Source organism: Hyla sarda, chromosome 5 (assembly GCF_029499605.1).
Source record: "Hyla sarda isolate aHylSar1 chromosome 5, aHylSar1.hap1, whole genome shotgun sequence".
NCBI classification, from domain to species: Eukaryota; Metazoa; Chordata; class Amphibia; order Anura; family Hylidae; genus Hyla; species Hyla sarda.
The window spans coordinates 163,749,576-163,771,312 of NC_079193.1; the positions used below are offsets into that span (position 1 = coordinate 163,749,576).

General features: G+C 43.6%; 1 protein-coding gene across 6 annotated transcripts in view; it reads right to left on the reverse strand.

Annotated features, from left to right (window-relative positions):
• Positions 1 to 21,737, reverse strand: part of MYRIP (myosin VIIA and Rab interacting protein) — a 717,726-nt gene that overhangs the window by 65,562 nt on the left and 630,427 nt on the right. For 5 of the 6 annotated variants that reach the window (XM_056520618.1, XM_056520619.1, XM_056520620.1 and 2 more), the window contains one exon: positions 2,273 to 2,335. The exons of the other annotated variant lie outside the window; for it this stretch is intronic. In XM_056520618.1, coding sequence (XP_056376593.1) covers positions 2,273 to 2,335 — 63 coding nt within the window. The remainder of the gene's footprint in view (positions 1 to 2,272; positions 2,336 to 21,737) is intronic. 6 annotated transcript variants of the gene reach the window in all.

Here is a 21,737-nt window from a genome sequence, read left to right on the forward strand (position 1 = left end):
GAGCGCTCCGGGTCCCCGCTCCTCCCCGGAGCGCTCGCTTCACCTCCTCCGCTGCAGCGCCCCGGTCACGTCCTCTGACCCGGGGCGCTGCGATCCTGCTGCTAGCCGGGATGCGATTCGCGATGCGGGTAGCGCCCGCTCGCGATGCGCACCCCGGCTCTCCTACCTGACTCGCTCCCCGTCTGTTCTGTCCCGGCGCGCGCGGCCCCGCTCCCTAGGGCGCGCGCGCGCCGGGTCTCTGCGATTTAAAGGGCCACTGCGCCGCTGATTGGCGCAGTGGTTCCAATTAGAGTTATCACCTGTGCACTCCCTATATTACCTCACTTCCCTTGCACTCCCTTGCCGGATCTTGTTGCCTTAGTGCCAGTGAAAGCGTTCCTTGTGTGTCCCTTGCCAGTGTTTCCAGACCTTCTGCCGTTGCCCCTGACTACGATCCTTGCTGCCTGCCCCGACCTTCTGCTACGTCCGACCTTGCTTCTGCCTACTCCCTTGTACCGCGCCTATCTTCAGCAGCCAGAGAGGTGAGCCGTTGCTAGTGGATACGACCTGGTCACTACCGCCGCAGCAAGACCATCCCGCTTTGCGGCGGGCTCTGGTGAAAACCAGTAGTGGCTTAGAACCGGTCCACTAGCACGGTCCACGCCAATCCCTCTCTGGCACAGAGGGTCCACTACCTGCCAGCCGGCATCGTGACAAGGCTGCATTCACATCACGTTTTGTCCCTACGCCTGCCAGGTCCAGCTGGGAAATTTCAAAACCAGGCTCTCCCGTATCCCAGCCAGACCGGTGCCGAATCTCATTCACTTAAATGAGACAACCGAAGTCGGCTTATTTTTGCCCTGTATTCGGTTTTGTGACCAGAATTAAGTCCCAAAAGTCAAATTACCAGATACGGGGCACAAATGAGCCGACCGGAGTCACTATCTGTCTCTGGTTGGCTCATTTAAGTGAATGAGATTCGGTGCTGCTGCAGCTGGGATACGGGAGCGCTCGGTTTTGAAATTTGAAAAAGTGATGTGAATGCAGCCTAAAGCTGATCAGATTTTTATCAACAACTTTGTTCTGATGTTCCTTTGGGAATGGTTCTTTTAAAGGGGTACTCCGGTGGAAAACTATTTATTTTAAATCAACTGGTGCCAGAAAGGTATACAGATTTTTTAATTACTTCTATTAAAAAATCTTAATCCTTCCAGTACTTATTAGCTGTTGTACACTTCAGAGGAAGTTCTTTTCTTTTTGAATTTCTTTTCTGTCTGTCCACAGCAAATCCCCATAGCATACCTATCCTGCTCTGGACAGTTCCTGTCCTTGTTTAGGTTAATACGCAGGATAAAAAAGTTAATAAAGGATAAAAAAGATAAAGCCTACACTCTTAGTAAATGAGGGTCAATGTTTACTATTACATTATTTGTTCTTCTTGCTGTGTGATATCAATTTGTGGATTATTCTGCACTGAGATACACTGTGACCATGAGTGTGCTACATCCTTGCATCTAGACATCACTATAACTGTTATCCCGGTATAACTACTTTACTTTGGTCATTACCGAGGTACCGTGACATAATCATTGGTATTAACCCAGTGCAGAGATATAATTGACTTGAAACTTCTTAAACTTCACTGTATTTAATATACCTGTAATGTTACATTTCTCTCTTTATCATGACTGTATTGCACTGTGTTTACTGTAACCTTTTGTAATTGCATGTAAAGGTTTTAAGCCCGCTTTACATACAGGAAAGGAGCTTCAAATTAAGTCACTGCAGAAGAGTATAACACCATGTGTCATAGTTACCAGTACATTTTGTTTGTTCTTTGTTAACTTTATATCATCTGAGGTTTTGTTGTACTTGCAAATGATGTAAGTGCTGTGTCGTAGACTTTATAATGATTTCATATATTGAAATTGTAAAAAAGCCATGTTATAGTCACCTAATGTCATATATACTTGGGTCATTTGAAGACTCAAAGGAACTATAGCTATAATTTGCACAATATTGTAAAATAAGGGCTCATTTACAATTTGTGTTTGTTTGGTTTGGAAGAAAAAATAGACAGAACAGTTTCACTAATGTCACCAAAAAGAAAAATAGGCTTGTTAAAGCGGACAGATACAGCAATGTCAAATGTGTAAATGGGTCTCTATATAAGAATAAGAATAAATGACTTTAAAGCTCTGCCCCCTAGTGGATGCTGAATTAAAATCTCAGCCCGCACTTTAGAATACTGGTAGAAACAAAATGGCAAGAGAAAAATAGAAAATGTTCTCACCTGTTGCAGTACTGAGGACAAAAACTGCAATTTTAAGTGAAGCTCTAAAGCCTGCCGCTTTTCCTAGTGTTTTTCAGAGAGCAGTTGAATAAAGAAAAAGTTACATTGCAGTTAAAAACAGAATTGTATATGCAGTAGAGAAATATTTATCATATTTCATGCAAACCTTTGGACAGAAAAATATGGTAAAATGTCATTTGGGTGACAACTTTGGTAGTGGATGCTAAATATTATATTTGTAAAAGCTAAAGAAGGGACTTCTATATTTCCTTTCTCAGCTGCATGTAAAAATGGGCTTCGGAGTCACCCACCACGAGGATCTTTCTCCAACAATGTTATAAGAAGGATCTGACATCTCTCTTGAGTTGTATATTTAGTAAATAACTGCATTTCTCATAGACTAACAATCCTAAAGCATAATTTCGTAAAATTCTGCATTTTGCCATTCCTTTCGTTCCTCCTGGAATGAAAACATTGACATTAGTGCCTTTACAGACTGATGCTTTCTAGTCAGAGCCTACGGCTGCCGGATCCAACAGGGGTAAGGGAAAATTGTGCACTCCATACCCCAGCCGGACCGGCGCTGAAATCCATTGACTTTAATGTGCCGACTGGAGTCACCGCTTGACTCCGGTCGGCTCATTTTCGACCCGTATCAGGTTTTCTGACCGGACCTAAAACCATAGTATGCTATTGTTTTAGGTCCGGTCACAAAACTGAATACGGGGCAGAAATGAGCCGACTGGAGTCAAACGGTCACTCTGGTCGGCTCATTAAAGTCAACGAATTTCAGCGCTGTCCGCCTGGGGTAAAGGAGCGCACGGTTTTCCCCCAGCTGGATCCGGGGGAAACGTGGTGTGACCACAAATATGCTGTCTCAAACACTATCCCTTCAGTGTGAGTTTGGCTTCCACAGCAAGAGGATGTTTACTGCTGTTATAGCAGAAGCGATGTGGCTGCAATGTTATTCGCGCTGCGACTGTAATGTAATTGATTCCCCGCTATGGGGACCGTGCACTCGCGGGGGGGATCTCAGCGCTGCGGCTGACATTACATTCATTCCCCGCTATGGGGACCATTCGCCTGCGAGGAGATCTCAGCGCTGCAGCTGACATTACATTCATTCCCCGCTATGGGGACCATTCGCCTGCGGGGGGATCTCAGCGCTGCGGCTGACATTACATTCATTCCCCGCTATGGGGGACATTCGCCTGCGGGGGGATCTCAGTGCTGCGGCTGACAATACATTCATTCGGACCAGGACTTGCGGGGGGGGGGGGATTTTACATAGTGCTGACAGCTTCTGTATATTTGTGGTCACGTGACATGTGCACACACTCACACCCCCCAGCCCCGCCAGGTAGGGGGCGGGTGTGCTCGTGTCAGCCAATGGAGCTGTCTTAGTCCTGTAACACATTCCATGGCAAAGCACAAAATATGACACTACACCGGCAGTATCAGTGAGTAGAGAAATATCTTGTTGCTCCAGGATTAAAGACCGGCGGCTCCCGGACCTGGCCGCAACCTACATAAAGCGATTCCCAGTGTTGTGCCTGCAATCTGCACAACTGGCAAAGGTGAGCGGCTTTCTTCTGTTTTACAACACACACCCTACTGTTAAAAGTTAAACTATCGGAGCTATCTGTCTGTTCTTTCTTTTTGCCCACCCTCCTATCCTAGTGAGTGTGACATAATGTACATCAGAAAACTGTAATAAACATTGGCCCAGATTTATCAAACTGTGTGAGAGAAAAAGTAGAGAAATTTTTCCACAACAACCAATCACAGCTCAGCTTTCACTTTACCAGAGCTTGTTATCTGAGCTGTGATTGGTTGCTGTTGATAAATCTCTCCACTTTTTCTCTCACACAGTTTGATAAATCTGGGCCTATGTTCATTACTATTTTCTGATGCACATTATGCCACACTCACTAGGACAGGAGGGTGTGCAAAAAAGAAAAAACAGACAGAGATGGTGCTCCGATAGGGCCGTTTAACTTTTAACAGTAGGGTGTGTGTTGTAAAACAGAAGAAAGCCGCTCACCTTTGCCAGTTGTGCATATTGCAGGCACAACACTGGGAATCGCTTTATGTAGGTTGCGGCCAGGTTCGGTAGCCACCGGTCGTCGGTACCGATGATGGCGGTCAGGATAACAGCTGGTTGCAGGTTGCGGGGATCCCTGGCAGGGGATGGTCCCAAAGCCAACTTGCTGTTCAGCGCTCCACTGGAGATGCAGAAATCAGTTCAAGTAGGCAGTATGCTGTGATAACTTTTTATTCACCGTAGTATATATTATACATGGGTAATCGCAGTTACACAGATAGCTGGGTGCTCAGGACGTGTTTCAAGAGGGGATTCCTCTCTTCGTTAAGTACGTTATCTAATTGTGAAGTGTGGCTACATATACAGTGGAGGGGACTTCAATATTTTCAAATTTTGGCGTCAGCCTCTGTGACTTCAAGGAGGCTTTTTTTTATTTTAACCTGTGTTGTAACTTTTAACATTGCTAAATTCTGCCCCTAGGAATTGATGGGCCATTGTGGTCTATGGCTGAGTTCTCTGTGCTTTGCTATGAGCTAAGCAGCTGAGGGCTGGGCTTGGATGGGAGACCAGGAGTGTATGGTATTTGAATGTATCTCTGGAATTAACTTTAACTGTTGGTCAGTAGGTTAAGTGGGTAATGGCTTGGGGAAGTAATTAATGTAGTTTGTGTTTATATTAGAATGTTTGTGGTTTCCTTAGAGCATTGAGTTAAGGATGATTGTATACAGTGGAGATGAATGGAGGGGACCTGTATAGGTTGTAATTAAAGATGAGCGAACTTACAGTGATTCGATTTGTCACGAACTTCTCGGCTCGGCGTTTGCTGACTTTAGCCTGCATAAATTAGTTCAGCTTTCAGGTGCTCCGGTGGGCTGGAAAAGGTGGATACAGTCCTAGGAGAGAGTCTCCAGCCCACCGGAGCTCCTGAAAGCTGAACTCATTTATGCAGGCTAAAGTCAGCAACCGCCGAGCCGAGAAGTTCGTGATAAATCGAATTACTGTAAGTTTGCTCATCTCTAGTTGTAATGTCTAAAAACAGCCAGCAGATGGTAGGGTAGAATTGGAGAAAAAAAAAATTTCTATTAAAAATATATAAGTTAAAATAGATGTTTTAGGGGTTAAGATTGGCAGAGGGTATGGGATAATTATGTGGGTTAAGTTGTTTGGTTGGTGTGAGGGGTGTTTAGCAGAGTGGGATGTGTAATCATTTTTTTCTCTCTAATTCTACCCTACCAGCTGCTGGATGTTTTTAGCCATTACAACTAGAGATGAGCGAACTTACAGTAAATTCGATTTGTCACAAACTTCTCGGCTCGGCGGTTGCTGACTTTTCCTGCATAAATTAGTTCAGCTTTCCAGTGCTCCGGTGGGCTGGAAAAGGTGGATACAGTCCTAGGAGAGAGTCTCCTAGGACTGTATCCACCTTTTCCAGTCCACGGGAGCACCTGAAAGCTGAACTAATTTATGCAGGAAAAGTCATCAACTGCCGAGCCAAGAAGTTCATGACGAATCGAATTTACTGTAAGTTCGCTCATCTCTAATTACAACCTATACAGGTTACCTCCTTGTCATTCATCCTTAACTCATTGCTCTAATGCAACCACAAACTACATTAATTACTTCCCCAAGACATTACCTACTTAACCTACTGACCTTTGCAGTCACCCACAGTTAAAGTTAATACCAGAGATGAATTCAAGTACTGTACACTCCTGGTCTCCCATCCAAGCCCAGCTGAGCACTCAGCTGCATAGCTCATAGCAAAGCACAAAGTTAGCACGAACTTAGCCATAGACCACAATGGCCTATTGATTCCTAGGGGCAGAATTTAACAATGTTAGAGTTTCAGGACAGATTAAAATGGAAAAAAAAAACCCCTCATTGAAGTCACGGAGGCTGACGTCACAGCCGGCCCCCAGTGACCTCACAGACCCGCCAAAATTTGAAAATATTGAAGTCCCCTCCACTGTATATATAGCCATACTTCACAATTAGATAGCGGACCTAACGAAGAGAGGAATCCACTCTCTAAACACATTGTCCTGAGCACCCAGCTATCTGTGTAACTGCGATTACCCATGTATAATATATACTTTAGTGAACAAAAACTTATCACAGCATACACCCTATGTGAACTAATTTCTGCATCTCCAGTGGAGCGCTGAACTGCAAGTCGTCTTTGGGACCATCCCCTGCCAGGGGTGCCTGCAACCTGCATCAACACTCACTATGATGGGAGAGTGAAGAATAAAAAATGTGCATAAGACGAGCTGGCATAGTGTGGCACACAGGACTGAGGCAGGAAAGCTTGGCAAGCTGGTGTAATGAAGAAAACTAAGAAAACTGTCCCTGTAGCCGACCTGACCTGTGCAGTGATTGGAGGGGCGTGCACACCCTCCGCACACTTTTAACTACAGGGATACAGGTTTCATCTTTACAGCGGGACACAGTTTTCATCATCCCCGCTACCCTCTCTCATGGGAGCGGGGACACAGTTTCTCCTAACATCTCCCAGCCTCTCTCTCACCTGTGCTACTCATCTACCATCTGCTCGCTAGATGTTGCAAGACTACAATTTCCAGCATGTCTTCACTGTAAGGGCACGCTGAGAGTTGTAACTTTCAACAGGTAGCAGGTGGATGGTAGATGTGCGGCATGAGTGGGTGGTATTTGTGCGGGCAGGTGGGGGAAAGGCTTTGACCCTGTGAATGTGTGTTGAGAGCATACACGTGCCTCATCCAATTGCTGAACAATTACATTTAGCTACAGGTACACTGGTTTCTTTACAACATTGGCTACCACCTCCATTGGGCAATGAACCAAATTACCATTCTAGCAATGGGGGCCATATTTTCACAAAGCGAGGATCAATTTCAGTAAGTGATACCTCATTAAACTGTTTAGTGCTGTGCAATGGCATAGCACTGATCAGTACAATCAGCAATCTACTTGTACAGCCTGCTTGACACCAAATTATACAAGCAGATCCTGGGAGAACGGCACTGAGCAGGTGAGGAGACCCCAGCCATCTTTACTCATCAAACCCTCACAATTGCACTTCAGATTGTCCAATGAGTGTCACTAAGCCCTGCAGATAGTTTAGATGACGTGATCAACATTAATCAGTACATCTAAAGAGTTAATAGCAGGCAATAGGGTGATCGCTGTTGTCTGCCATTAGCAGTGACCTCCTGCGCTTGCTTTATATGAATGATGTAAATGTACGCCATGGTGCGCTAATTACCAGGGGGCTATTTTTACTGATAAGAGTCAGATACTGAGACATGTTCTTTTTCTATAATCTATCTTTTCTGATAGTTTTTTTTTTTTTGCACATTATTATAGAAGCTACCATTTGCCTGATTTGTTTTTAGAAGCATTTAGAAATATGCTTTACAGCAGGACCAATGGACCATAGATAACAATGGACAGGGCTTTTCCAATTCACATGAATTAAGAACGCTACTGGGCATTCTCTATGAACTTTATAGAGGTAATTCTACAAGGAGGAGGGATGCTGAGCTCTCGCAACTGGCATCAGAAAATGTGATTGAATAAAAAATAATTGCAGGATGCCAACTGGTTGTCAGGCCAGCCCAAAGCCTGTACTAAGCCTTGGTGCAGACCGTGACTCAGCAATTGATACAGTTGTATCGCCAATTGTAGCAATAGAGTGCCGATCTCAAAGATCAATGTAATACTTATGAATTACAATTGATCTATATAAGCAATTAAATGATTAGTGTTAAAAAGAAAAAGTTAAATAAAATAAAAAATAAAAATCCTTCCTTCCATAAAAATTCTAATTACCCCTTTTCCCATTTTCCAAGTAAATGGTCTCCTTAGATCATTTAAGGCACCGGGACCAGATGGTCTAATAAACAAACTCTATAAGGTTCATAAAGAAAGCCTAAGTCAACACTGTCACGATTCGGCTGGCTGGAGGTGGATCCTCTGTGCCAGAGAGGGATTGGCGTGGACCGTGTTGGTGGACCGGTTCTAAGTTGTTACTGGTATTCACCAGAGCCCGCCGCAAAGCGGGATGGTCTTGCAGCGGCGGTAGCAACCAGGTCGTATCCACCAGCAACGGCTCAACCTCTCTGACTGCTGAAGATAGGCGCAGTACAAGGGAGTAGACAAGAGCAAGGTCGGACGTAGCAGAAGGTCAGGGCAGGCAACAAGGATCGTAGTCAGGGGCAACGGCAGGAGGTCTGGAACACAGGCTAGGAACACACAAGGAAACGCTTTCACTGGCACAATGGCAACAAGATCCGGCGAGGGAGTGCAGGGGAAGGGAGGTATAAGTAGGGAGTGCACAGGTGAACACACTGATTAAGCCTGCTGCGCCAATCAGTGGCGCAGTGGGCCATTAAATTGCAGAGACCCGGCGCGCGCGCGCCCTAAGGAGCGGGGCCGCGCGCGCCGGGACAAGACAGACGTGGAACGAGTCAGGTACGGGAGCCGGGATGCGCATCGCGAGCGGGCGCCTCCCGCATCGCGAATCGCATCCCAGCTGAGAGAGATATTGCAGCGCACCCGGTCAGCAGGTCTGACCGGGGCGCTGCGAATGCGAGGATGCTGCGAGCGCTCCGGGGAGGAGCGGGGACCCCGAGAGCTCGGCGTAACAGTACCCCCCCCCTTGGGTCTCCCCCTCTTCTTGGAGCCCGAGAACCTGAGGATAAGACTTTTGTCTAGGATGTTGTCCTCAGGTTCCCAGGATCTCTCTTCTGGGCCACAGCCTTCCCAATCCACCAAAAATTTTTTTTTTCCTCTGACAGTCTTGGAGGCCAGAATCTCCTTCACGGAGAAGACGTCAGAAGAACCGGAAACAGGAGTGGGGGAAACAAGTTTGGGAGAGAAGCGGTTAATGATGAGTGGTTTAAGGAGAGAGACATGGAAGGCATTGGGAATACGAAGAGAAGGAGGAAGAAGGAGTTTGTAAGAGACAGGGTTAATCTGGCACAAGACTTTGAAAAGGCCAAGATAGCGTGGTCCCAGTTTGTAACTGGGGACACGAAAGCGGACATATTTAGCGGAGAGCCATACCTTGTCTCCGGGAGCAAAAATGGGGGGGAGTTCTTCTTTTCTTAGCGGCAAATCTTTTCATCCGGGATGAAGCCTGTAAAAGAGAATTTTGGGTCTCTTTCCATATGGTGGAAAGATCACGAGTCACTTCATCCACAGCGGGCAAACCAGAGGGCAAGGGAGTAGGGAGGGGGGGAAGAGGGTGACGGCCGTACACCACGAAAAATGGGGACTTAGAAGAAGATTCGGAGACTCTGAAGTTGTATGAGAATTCGGCCCATGGTAGAAGATCTGCCCAGTCATCCTGGCGGGAGGAAACAAAATGCCGTAAATAGTCACCCAGGACCTGATTAATTCTTTCTACTTGCCCATTGGATTGGGGATGATAAGAAGAAGAGAAGTTTAATTTGATCTTGAGCTGTTTACAGAGGGCCCTCCAGAATTTAGACACGAATTGGACGCCTCTATCCGAGACGATATGCGTGGGCAAACCGTGAAGGCGAAAAATGTGTACAAAAAATTGCTTAGCCAACTGAGGCGCTGAAGGAAGACCAGGGAGAGGAATAAAATGTGCCATCTTGGAAAATCGATCAACGACCACCCAAACAACAGTGTTGCCACGGGATGAGGGCAAGTCCGTAATAAAGTCCATACCAATCTGTGACCAAGGCTGTTCGGGGACAGGCAGAGGATGAAGGAGGCCAGCAGGCTTCTGGCGAGGGGTCTTATCCCGGGCACAGACAGTACAGGCCCGCACGAAATCAACAACATCAGTCTCCAGAGTCGGCCACCAATAAAAACGAGAGATGAGTTGCAAGGATTTTTTGATGCCCGCATGGCCTGCGAGTTGGGAGGAGTGTCCCCATTTGAGAATCCCGAGACGCTGGCGTGGAGAAACGAAGGTCTTCCCTGGAGGAGTTTGCCTGATGGAGGCTGGAGAAGTGGAGATCAGACAGTCAGGAGGAATGATGTGTTGCGGAGAGACCTCTACTTCAGAGGCATCAGAAGAACGAGAGAGGGCATCGGCCCTAATGTTCTTGTCAGCAGGGCGAAAATGAATTTCAAAGTTAAAACGGGCAAAGAACAACGACCACCTGGCCTGGCGAGGGTTCAGTCGTTGGGCAGACTGGAGATAGGAGAGATTCTTGTGATCAGTGTATATGATAACTGGAAATTTTGATCCCTCCAGCAGGTGCCTCCATTCCTCAAGCGCCAATTTAATGGCCAGTAGTTCTCGATCCCCGATGAAGTAGTTTCTCTCCGCCGGGGAGAAGGTCCTAGAAAAAAAAACACAAGTAACAGCATGCCCGGAAGAATTTTTTTGTAGAAGGACAGCTCCAGCTCCCACTGAGGAGGCATCTACCTCCAATAGGAAGGGTTTAGATGGGTCAGGTCTGGAGAGCACGGGAGCAGAAGAAAAGGCAGACTTGAGATGCTTAAATGCGTCTTCCGCTTGGGGAGACCAGGACTTGGGATTGGCATTTTTCTTGGTTAAAGCCACGATAGGAGCCACAATAGTGGAAAAGTGTGGAATAAACTGTCTGTAATAATTGGCGAACCCCAAAAAACGTTGGATAGCACGGAGTCCGGAGGGGCGTGGCCAATCTAAGACGGCAGAGAGTTTATCTGGGTTCATTTGTAGTCCCTGGCCAGAGACCAAATATCCTAGGAAAGGAAGAGATTGACATTCAAAGAGACATTTCTCCATTTTGGCATAAAGTTGATTGTCCCGAAGTCTCTGAAGAACCATGCGGACATGCTGGCGGTGTTCTTCTAAGTTGGCAGAAAAAATCAGAATATCGTCCAGATAAACCACAACACAGGAATATAGGAGATAACGAAAAATTTCATTAACAAAGTCTTGGAAGACGGCAGGGGCCAAAGGGCATGACCAGATACTCAAAGTGTCCATCTCTGGTGTTAAATGCAGTCTTCCATTCGTCCCCCTCCCTGATGCGGATGAGATTATAAGCACCTCTTAAGTCCAGTTTGGTAAAGATGTGGGCACCTTGTAAGCGTTGTAATCAAAGAGTTCCGAGATAAGAGGTAAGGGGTAGCAGTTTTTTACCGTGATTTTATTAAGTCCGCGGTAATCAATGCAAGGACGTAGGGAGCCAATTTTTTTTGGACACAAAAAAAAATCCAGCTCCGGCAGGAGAGGAGGACTTGCGGATAAACCCCTTTTTTAAATTCTCCTGGATGTACTCCGACATGGCAAGAGTCTCTGGAGCAGACAGAGGATAGATTCTGCCCCGGGGTGGAGTAGTACCCGGGAGGAGGTCAATAGGACAGTCATAAGGCCTGTGAGGAGATAAAGTCTCAGCTTGCTTTTTGCAAAAGACGTCAGCATAGTCCATATAAGCCTTAGGAAGACCGGATACAGGGGGAACCACAGGGTCACGGCAAGGAGTACTGGGAACTGGTTTAAGACAGTCCTTGTGACAAGAAGTACCCCAGTTCTTGATTTCTCCTGTGGACCAATCAAGGGTTGGGGAATGGCGTTGAAGCCACGGTAATCCAAGAAAAATTTCAGAAGTGCAGTTGGAGAGGACCAAAAATTAAATTTTTTCGTGATGAGGTCCGATGCACATTAGGAGAGGTTCCGTGCGGTAACGCACGGTACAGTCCAATGTTTCATTGTTAACAGAATTGATGTAGAGAGGTCTGGCGAGACTGGTCACCGGGATGTTGAACCTGTTGATGAGAGAGGCCAAAATAAAATTTCCTGCAGATCCGGAATCCAAGAAGGCCATAGCAGAGAAGGAGAAGGTAGAGGAAGATATCCGCACAGGCACAGTAAGGCGTGGAGAAGCAGAGTTGACATCAAGAGCTGTCTCACCTTTGTGCGGAGTCAGCGTACGTCTTTCCAGGCGGGGAGGACGGATAGGACAATCTTTCAAGAAGTGTTCGGTACCGGCACAGTACAGGCATAGATTCTCCATGCGGCGTCGTGTCCTCTCTTGAGGTGTCAAGCGAGACCGGTCAACTTGCATAGCCTCCACGGCGGGAGGCACAGGAACGGATTGCAGAGGACCAGAGGAGAGAGGAGCCGGGGAGAGAAACCGCCTCGTGCGAACAAAGTCCATATCCTGGCGGAGCTCCTGACGCCTTTCGGAAAAACGCATGACAATGCGGGTGGCAAGGGCCGCGCGCGCCGGGACAAGACAGACGGGGAACGAGTCAGGTACGGGAGCCGGGATGCGCATCTCGAGCGGGCGCCTCCCGCATCGCGAATCGCATCCCGGCTGAGAGAGATATTGCAGCGCACCCGGTCAGCAGGTCTGACCGGGGCGCTGCGAATGCGAGGATGCTGCGAGCGCTCCGGGGAGGAGCGGGGACCCGGAGCGCTCGGCGTAACAAACACCTTACGAGTTTGTTCAATGAGATCAAAGAAATGGGCACAATGAGGGAGGAAATGTTTGAGGCATCAATAATAACGCTCCCAAAAGAAGGAAAGGACCATGCCTACCCAGAAAGCTACAGACCAATTTCCCTCCTAAACGGAGACATTAAAATTTATGCAAAAGCTTTGGCAGCAAGAATATCGGGAATTCTTCCCAACCTGGTACATATGGACCAGGTCGGGTTTGTAAAAGGACGCCAAACATATGACGGAACTGAGTATTGAACATTATTGAAGAGGCAGTGCGCGGTCGGATGCCTTCCCTCCTCCTAGGGTTGGATGCGGAGAAGGCATTCGACCTCGTGCACTGGGGATATTTGAGAGCAGTCTTGGAGAAATTTCAGTTCCCCTCGGTATTGATTTCAGCAATAATGAGCTTATGTTCGGCTCTGACCGCCAGGGTCTGTACAGAGGGAGTAATATCTAGGAAATTTAAAATTACTAATGGCACAAGGCAGGGCTGCCCTCTGTCCCCTCTGTTGTTTGTTTTAATAATAGAAACACTGGCTCAACAAATCAGAAACTCGGGGGAAATAAGGGGCATCCAAGTAGGTGGGGGGGACCACCGGATAAGTCTTTTTGCAGATGATATTCTTATTTCTTGCACTCATCCAGTGGAATCCCTGAAAGCTGTAGTAGAGACGTTGTCAGAATACGGAGCAGTAAGTTATTATAAAATGAATATTGCTAAATCTATTATACTCCCACTAAAAATGAGTGAGGAATTGAAACAAGAACTACAGGTGAAGTATTCTTTTACATGGGCTACAGAATTTCTAGTATATTTGGGTATTAGATTAACTGCCTCACCAATAAATCTAGTGAAAGTCAATTTGGAAATTCTTAGAGATCAGCTTAATATATCTACTAAGAGATATTTAAAACTGCCACTATCTTGGATAGGAAGGATAGCAATGATAAAGATGGTTCTATTGCCCCAAATCTTATATGTATTTCGTAATTTGCCCATTGGATTTTCTAAGGGCCAAATTAAAAGGCTACAGAAGATCATCTCTAGATTTATATGGCAGGGTAAGAGACCAAGAATAGCATGTCAAATTTTGTGTTGCCCTATAGAGGAAGGAGAATTAGGCTGTCCGGATCTTTCCCTTTGCCACCAAGCGGTACAACTTTCCCAGGTACAGAAATTATGGCAAGGTAAATTAGATAGACACTGGGTCCCACTGGAAACAGGAATAAGTAAAATATTTACTATGGGAATTTCAGGTAAGGTAATAGATCAAGGAAGTTTAGCGCTAAAGGCAGGACTGGAAGCGTGGGTATACGCGTTAAAACATCAGGTTCTTAACCCCCTGGAATGTAAAGATGTACCCATAGACCTGTTACAATATTTACTGCCAACAATAGATTTTCTAAATGGATCAATAGGGGCATAGTGACTTTAGGTGAGATCAGTGAGAAGGGCTGCTTGCTACCATTTGAAAAAATTTCCCAAAAATTTGGGATAGAACCTAGAGATTTTTTTAAATATCTCCAGATTCGACATTGGATTAATTCATGTAAATGGGGAGAAGGTAAAGAAGAAAATAAATATGATACATATTTTAAGTTTAAAGAGGGAGATAAAGGAATATCTAGAGCGTATAAAGCCCTACAACTAAAAGAAATACATGGGAAATGGATGTACCAAAAGAAATGTGAAAATAACTTGGGTTATGATATATCAGATAAAGCATGGTATAATGTATTCTCAATTCCATTTAGAATCTCACATTGTGTGGGGCACCTTGAGACTTCTCGTAAGTTAATATATAGATGGTACCTAACTCCTGTTAAGATAGCTAAGTTTAACCTTAATAACTCGCCAATATGTTGGCTATGTAAAAAGAAAAATGGAACATTAATACATATTTGGTGGGAATGTGAAAAGATACAAGGGCTATGGAGGAAAGTTCTAATATTGTTGATGAGGATATTAGGGGAAGATATTAATATAAATTGGGGTCCGGGGGTAGCACTTTTAACATTCAATTAGGGAAGCTACATTGATCTTCCATGTTCTTTCAGCGACAAGGAACGTTATTGCAAGAGCATGGGAAGAACAAGAGGCACCAGACATAGCCCAGGTGATGATACTTCTCAAACAAGCTGCTATTATGGAAAAATTATTAGCAGAGAGAATGGAAAATACTAAAGATAAACAGAAGAAATGTGAAATGTGGGAATACTGTATAACGAAGTTAAACCAAGCAGAGGATTAAAAATAATAATAATAATAATTTAATAATTTATATATATATATAAATAAATATATATATATATATATATATATATATATATATACATATATATTTTTTTTTGGGGAAGAGGGAGAAGAGGTCAGAATGTCTAAATGATGGGTGTGGGAAAGTGAGGTGGAGTAAGATATGTGAGTAAGTGGTTGAGAGAGATTAGGTTGAGATATGAGAGAATGGATGTTGTTAATATGTGCTGGAGTATTATTTTGTTACATTTATTTGCCTGAAAAAAATAAAATAAAAATAAATAAATAAAAAGACATACCTCCCAACTATTGCTGGGATATGCAAGGCAGCACACTCTGCACACCAGGGCGCCCAGCCACAACCCTAACAACACTACCAGCCATGCCCAAGCAAACCCAGCCTCCTTCCTTATATACACAGTATTCACTGTTTATACCCTCTTTTGGAAGGATGATTGGTGTGAGTCCCAGCAGTCAGACCCCCACTGATCATCTAGTTATCCTCTATTCCCCTGAAACTGCCAGCCTAGAAATTTTTTGAAATATAACCATAACATTCAAAACACATTGTGCCCCCTGAAATCCATTATAATACACTGTGCCCCATATATAAATTATGCACTGCACCCCATAAATAAATTATACACTGTGCTCCCATAATTTTATTTACTGTATAAAATAATACAATATGCCCCTATACATAACTTAATGTACTATGCCCCATATATAAATGTATAAAATATATAATATTTAAATGTGCCCATATATAAAATGATATACTGTACCCTTTTTATGAAACACTGTTCTGTGTTCTCATATATAAAATAATATCTGTGCCCCAATATTTGAAATAATATAGTGTGCCCCAATATATGAAATAGTATACTGTACCCCACATATATGAAATACACTATGCCCCACATATATGAAATAATACATTGTGACTGACCTCATATATACAAAATAATATATAGCACCCTCCTAGATGAAATAATATAATGTTCCCCTACTGTACACTAGTGGAAAGAAGGAAGAGAACAGAACAGGATTAAATGACTGTGCAGGTGACCATCCGGATAGCCAGTTCACAATCCCAAATGCAACAAACATGTAAAGCGTGACAGAGGCTAGATATTTGCCGAAATGTTGTGGATTGGGGAACCAATAAACACTACAGCTTTTTGCATAAATCTGGAGCCTTTCACTTTGATGTTGTGACCTGGACTTTATTCCGCCTGTACATAAGATACTTACCTGACATATGTGCCCCCCATACCATCCTCACTAAGTGCCATTCTGGTCTCAGCTAGCCAGTCCTGGTACCTAGATATGGTTACTGGCAGCAGGAATACATAAACATGCTACATATGTCCTGGAGGGATTGCCAACCTGTGGTGCCGGAAGCCTAGGGCTCCTGTACGCTAGTACTAATAATTCAGTTTTAAGTGTGTCCTAAGAATGTTCTTACAATTAAATATAGGCAATATGGTTTAGTAAGAAACAGGACTTGTGGGATCAGTCCCTGGACAGCAGGACACCATAGTATAGTCCATATACACCTATGCATAAGGGTTAAAGCTTGCAGGGAGAGGTGCAGGGCATGGCAGCATCATTTCCATTAGTCTAGCCATTACCAATCACGTATCTATGTAGTGAATATTTCACCACTGATGCTGATCATGCTCCATCTAATAATATGAGGCCAGACACATATATCTATATTTACAGTAGGAAGCATTCAATTTTTAATGAGGTTAAGATGATAGCTAAAACTAGCCATAACCATAAAATCTAAACTAGTTGTCATCATATAAAGCAGATAAGTTGTCTGAATTTGGTATATAGCGTTACCAACATTTGCCACACTGTAAAAGTCATAAACAACTTAATGAAGTAGTGAGCTAAAAATACTAAACCACCAGTCAGGCACCTAGTTAACCATATAACAAAGTATTACTAATTATTGCCAAAAAACATAATATAGAAAATCCAAGTTTTTCAATCGGATGAAAGGACAGGACCAGTTAATGACTTATAATTAACCCCTTAAAGGGGTACTCCGCCCCTAGACATCTTATCCCCTATCCAAAGGATAGGGGATAAGATGTCAGATCGACGCGGTCCCGCTGCTGGGGACCCCGGGGATTGCTGCTGCAGCACCCCGCTATCATTACTGCGCAGAGCGAGATCGCGCTGCACGTAATGACGGGCAATACAGGGGTCGGAGCATCGTTATGTCACGGCTCCGCCCCTCGTGACGTCAAAAATAAGTTATTTTGGACTTTGGAATTTTTTTGCGCGTACGCCATCGACAGTGTGGTTTAATTAAAGGGGTATTTCCAGGCAAAAACTTTTTTTTATATATCAACTGGCTCCAGAAAGTTAAACAGATTTGTAAATTATGAATTCGGGTAGAAAACAGACATGGTGTTTTGTAAATTACTTCTATGAAAATTTTTTAATCCTTCCAATAGTTATTAGCTTCTGAAGTTGAGTTGTTGTTTTCTGTCTAACTGCTCAATGATGACTCATGTCCTGGGAGCTGTGCAGTTCCTATGGGGATATTCTCCCATCATGCACAGCTCTCGGGACGTGACATCATCATAGAGCAGTTAGACAGAAACCTTCAGAAGCTAATAACTATTGGAAGGATTAAGATTTTTTAATAGAAGTAATTTACAAATCTGTTTAACTTTCTGGAGCCAGTTGATATATATAAAATACCCCTTTAATGATATATTTTTATATTTCCGACATTTACGCATGCGGCGATACCACTTATGTTTATATTTATTTTTATTTACATGGTGTTTTTTTTTTTTTATGGGAAAAGGGGGGTGATTTGAACTTTTATTAAGGAAAGGGTTAAATCACATTTATTAACTTTTTTTTTACACTTTTTTTTTGCAGTGTTATAGCTCCCATAGGGACCTATAACACTGCACACACTGATTGCCAGCACTGTTCACTGCAAAGCAATAGCTTTGCAATGAACAGCGTTATCGGCGGTCGATTACTCAAGCCTGCATCTCAGGCTTGGAGCAATCAATCGCCGAGGGGACACGCCGGAGGCAGGTAAGAGGACCTCCGCTCGTGTCCCTGATCGGGACACCGCATTTTCACTGCGGTAGTCCCGATCAGCCCCGCTGAGCAGCCGGGCAGCCTTCACTTTTGGTTTAGACGTGGCGTTCAACTTTGAACGCCGTGTCTAAAGGGTTGATAGCACGCGGCACCACGATCGCTGCCGCGCGCTATTAGCCCCGGGTCCCAGCATCAGATACATGCCAGGACTGACCCGATATGATGCGGGGTCACCGCGTGAACCCGCGTTATATTGCGGTAGCGGGCCAAGGACGTAAATATACGTCCTTGGTCGTTAAGGGGTTAAAAACAGCCTGAATTATATCTCATTTGTGTGGCCAGCTATATGCTCTACCAAGAGCACTTCATTCACTTTATACTTATAGTATATACTATATAATACCATAATATTTGTACCATGACGCTTAGACTATGTTCAGGGGCCATATTCGAATTTGCGATATTTCATGAATATTTTGACGAATATTTGTCCTATGTTTGCAAAATTCGCATATTCGCTATGTTCGATCGCTTTTTCTTTCATGCCAAAATTCGTTATGAGATTTGCATAGTGCGCATGCTATATCTGTCACCTAAAAGAAGGGAGGGACCAGTTTCCAGTCTAGAAGTGCCAATTTTCACATAAATTTGCATAAATTAGCATTATAAAACCTGAATATTCGGCATTACAAATACATATCACGATATTCTAAATATTCACAAAATCACGAAGTGCCAATATTCACAAAAATTTACATTTCGAATACTCGCGCTCAACACTATTCAAATCCTTTATGAAATGTCCATTATTCACACATAATAGAGGTCACTCATCTATATAAATACATATATATAAAACTCAACATGTGTGTATGTCTGTATGTGTGTGTATGTATGTGTGTGTGTATGTATGTATGTATGTGTGTGTATGTATGTGTGTGTGTGTGTGTATGTGTGTGTGTGGTTCCAGGATCACTTTCAAACAGATAAAGATATTAACAAGAAACTTGGCACACATGTTACTTATATATCAACAGCAAACATAGGATAGGTGATTTAACCCTTACCAACCCCCATTTGCAAGGGTTAGGGTTTTTATTTAAAGTCCTATACAAGTCTATGGGAAATATATTTTACTGCATACCTTTTTTTTTTTTACAGCTTGCGCTATTTTGATAATACTTGGTCACATGTTACTCATATGTCCGCTAAAAATATAGGATAGGTAATTTAACCCTAACCTACCATCATTTGCAAGGGTTGGGGTTTTTGTTTAAAGTCCAATGCAAATCTAACTTCCGTACGGCTGGAGATATTTTGATAATACTTGGTCATATGATAGTTAACTAAACCCCTAACATACCCCATATGTGAAGGATGGGGTTTTTGTTTCAAGTCCCATGCAAATATATGGAACTTCTGGTGCCATAATCCACAACCTCCGCTCTGCATCTCCTGGTGAATGTGTCAGTCCAGCTGTCAAGCCACCCCCCCTCCCCCCCCCCCCCCGCATTCCATGTCCCATCTTGCAAATACATGCCCACCCTTTAAGTCACACCCCTTTTATTTTCAGCTACAATATCTTTTCCCCAGCGTAGACGGGATATGAGGATTAGAAAGGAGGATTATATATTGGAAATAGGATATGAGGTCAGAATATGAGGATGGGATATGAGGACAGGATATTATGTCGGGATATGAGGACGGCATATGAGAATGGGATATGAGGTCGGGATATGAGGACAGGATATGAGGACCGGATATAGGGACAGAATATGAGGTCAGAATATGAGGACAGGATATGAGGATTAGAAATGAGGATTAGACATGGGGACGGGATATGAGGATGGGATATGAGGTCGGGATATGAGGACAGGATAGGAGGTTGAGATATGGAGACGGGATATGAGGACGGGATATGAGGTCAGGATATGAGGACAGGATATTGGGACAGGATATGAGGACAGGATATGAGGTCACGATATGAGGTTGGGACATGGAGATAGGATATGGGGACAGGATATGAGGTCGGGATATGAGGAGGGGATTTGGGGTCAAAATATGAGGAGGAGATATGGGGTCAGAATTTAAGGACGGGATATGAGGACAAAAGCTTCCTCCTTTGTTGCTTTTCCTCCCCCACAAGCATAAGGTAGGAAAAACCAGGCAGTGCCAGGTACTCAGCTAGTAATGGATATAAAATGGTTAACAGAGGTAAAATAGTAAAAAGAGTTTGTAAAACTTGAATATAAAATACCAAACCATTACTATCAGTTATTAGCTGTTAATGTCTGTTATTTTTTAACCATTTTTTTCCTGAGCATGCTCAGTAACAATAACGGCTATAAAAATAACGAAGATCAACAGAGGTTACTTCTGTCACCATAGACTTTAATGTTAAATGACTAAAGTATTTTAGAATATTGGTTATTTATGACAGAAAAGGAATACTGCATGCCCGCGATTTTTCTCTGATATAGATAATGAATCCATGTGAAGTTTTGATCCGCATTGTACACTATAAAAATAGGGACATGGAGGGGTGTTTATCAAAACTGAACTTGCTTTTTGTTCAGTTTAGAGGAAAAAAGTTGCGGGGAAAGTGGGGTCTGGGCGCCAAATCTATTAATTGCTTTCAAATGCTTTTGTGGTGGGACCTGAGATCTATGGGCTTTGGCCCTCAGTATTTGTCTTGGGTCCAACTTTTATATGGTGCTCATAGAGCTCGTCTGTGGGTGAATGACCCACTTTCCTAACCCTTTCTCTTACACAAGGGCATTCGTTGAGGGTATCCTCTGTCACTATTTTTGTTTGTCATAGCTATACAGCCCCTGGCCAGGTTATTAGGGCCTCAGTTGATCAGGGTCATGGGCGTAGGAACCAGGGGGGATGGGGGGGGACACATCCCCCCCAGAAAATCATGCAGGGGGACAGATCATGGGGGAATCCCCCCCCCCCCCCCACAGCAGACCGGAAGAAGGTATGTGTGCCGAAACAGACGGAGTGTGGGTGCCCCCTGTTTTTTAACTCTTGTTGGTAACGTGTAATGATTTCTTGTCCTGCATGTGCCATATAGCATGCCATTATGAACATTTACTATGTGATATTGGGCTTGTGATTATGCACTACATCACTATTCATGCCACGTGTAGGATAAATATTTATTACCATTAACTGATATTACAATTTACATTACTATACTGTTGGTTCCCGATATTAGGTACTTGTATGATATTGTTGCACTATCTTCTATAATTATGTATTGCTATCATTCATGTTGCCAGCATTAACTATTGTATATTATTATACTTTTTTGTCACTACCTGACTGCACCTTATTATATATCCTATTTGGGGCTTACTCTACTTGCTTATCTTGCTGCTAGATTCCTCTGCACATATTATATATTTATATATGTTTTAGTCTACAATGATGTGTGATTTTTTCAATAAAGTATTTCTTATTATTTTTCTAATAAATGACTCCAGTGTTTCTCTTGGACTATGCTATATATTGGGAGTCTATTTTAGTGCATATATTATTATTGGGTTTATAACTCATTATACCACTTTGATAGTTTAATACAATTAACTATATATACCCTTCAAATTTGCTTGTGGCCTTCCTAATCAAAAATAGAACACTTTGGGGACCTTAAAACTTAATTTCTATTATAAACTATTAAAAC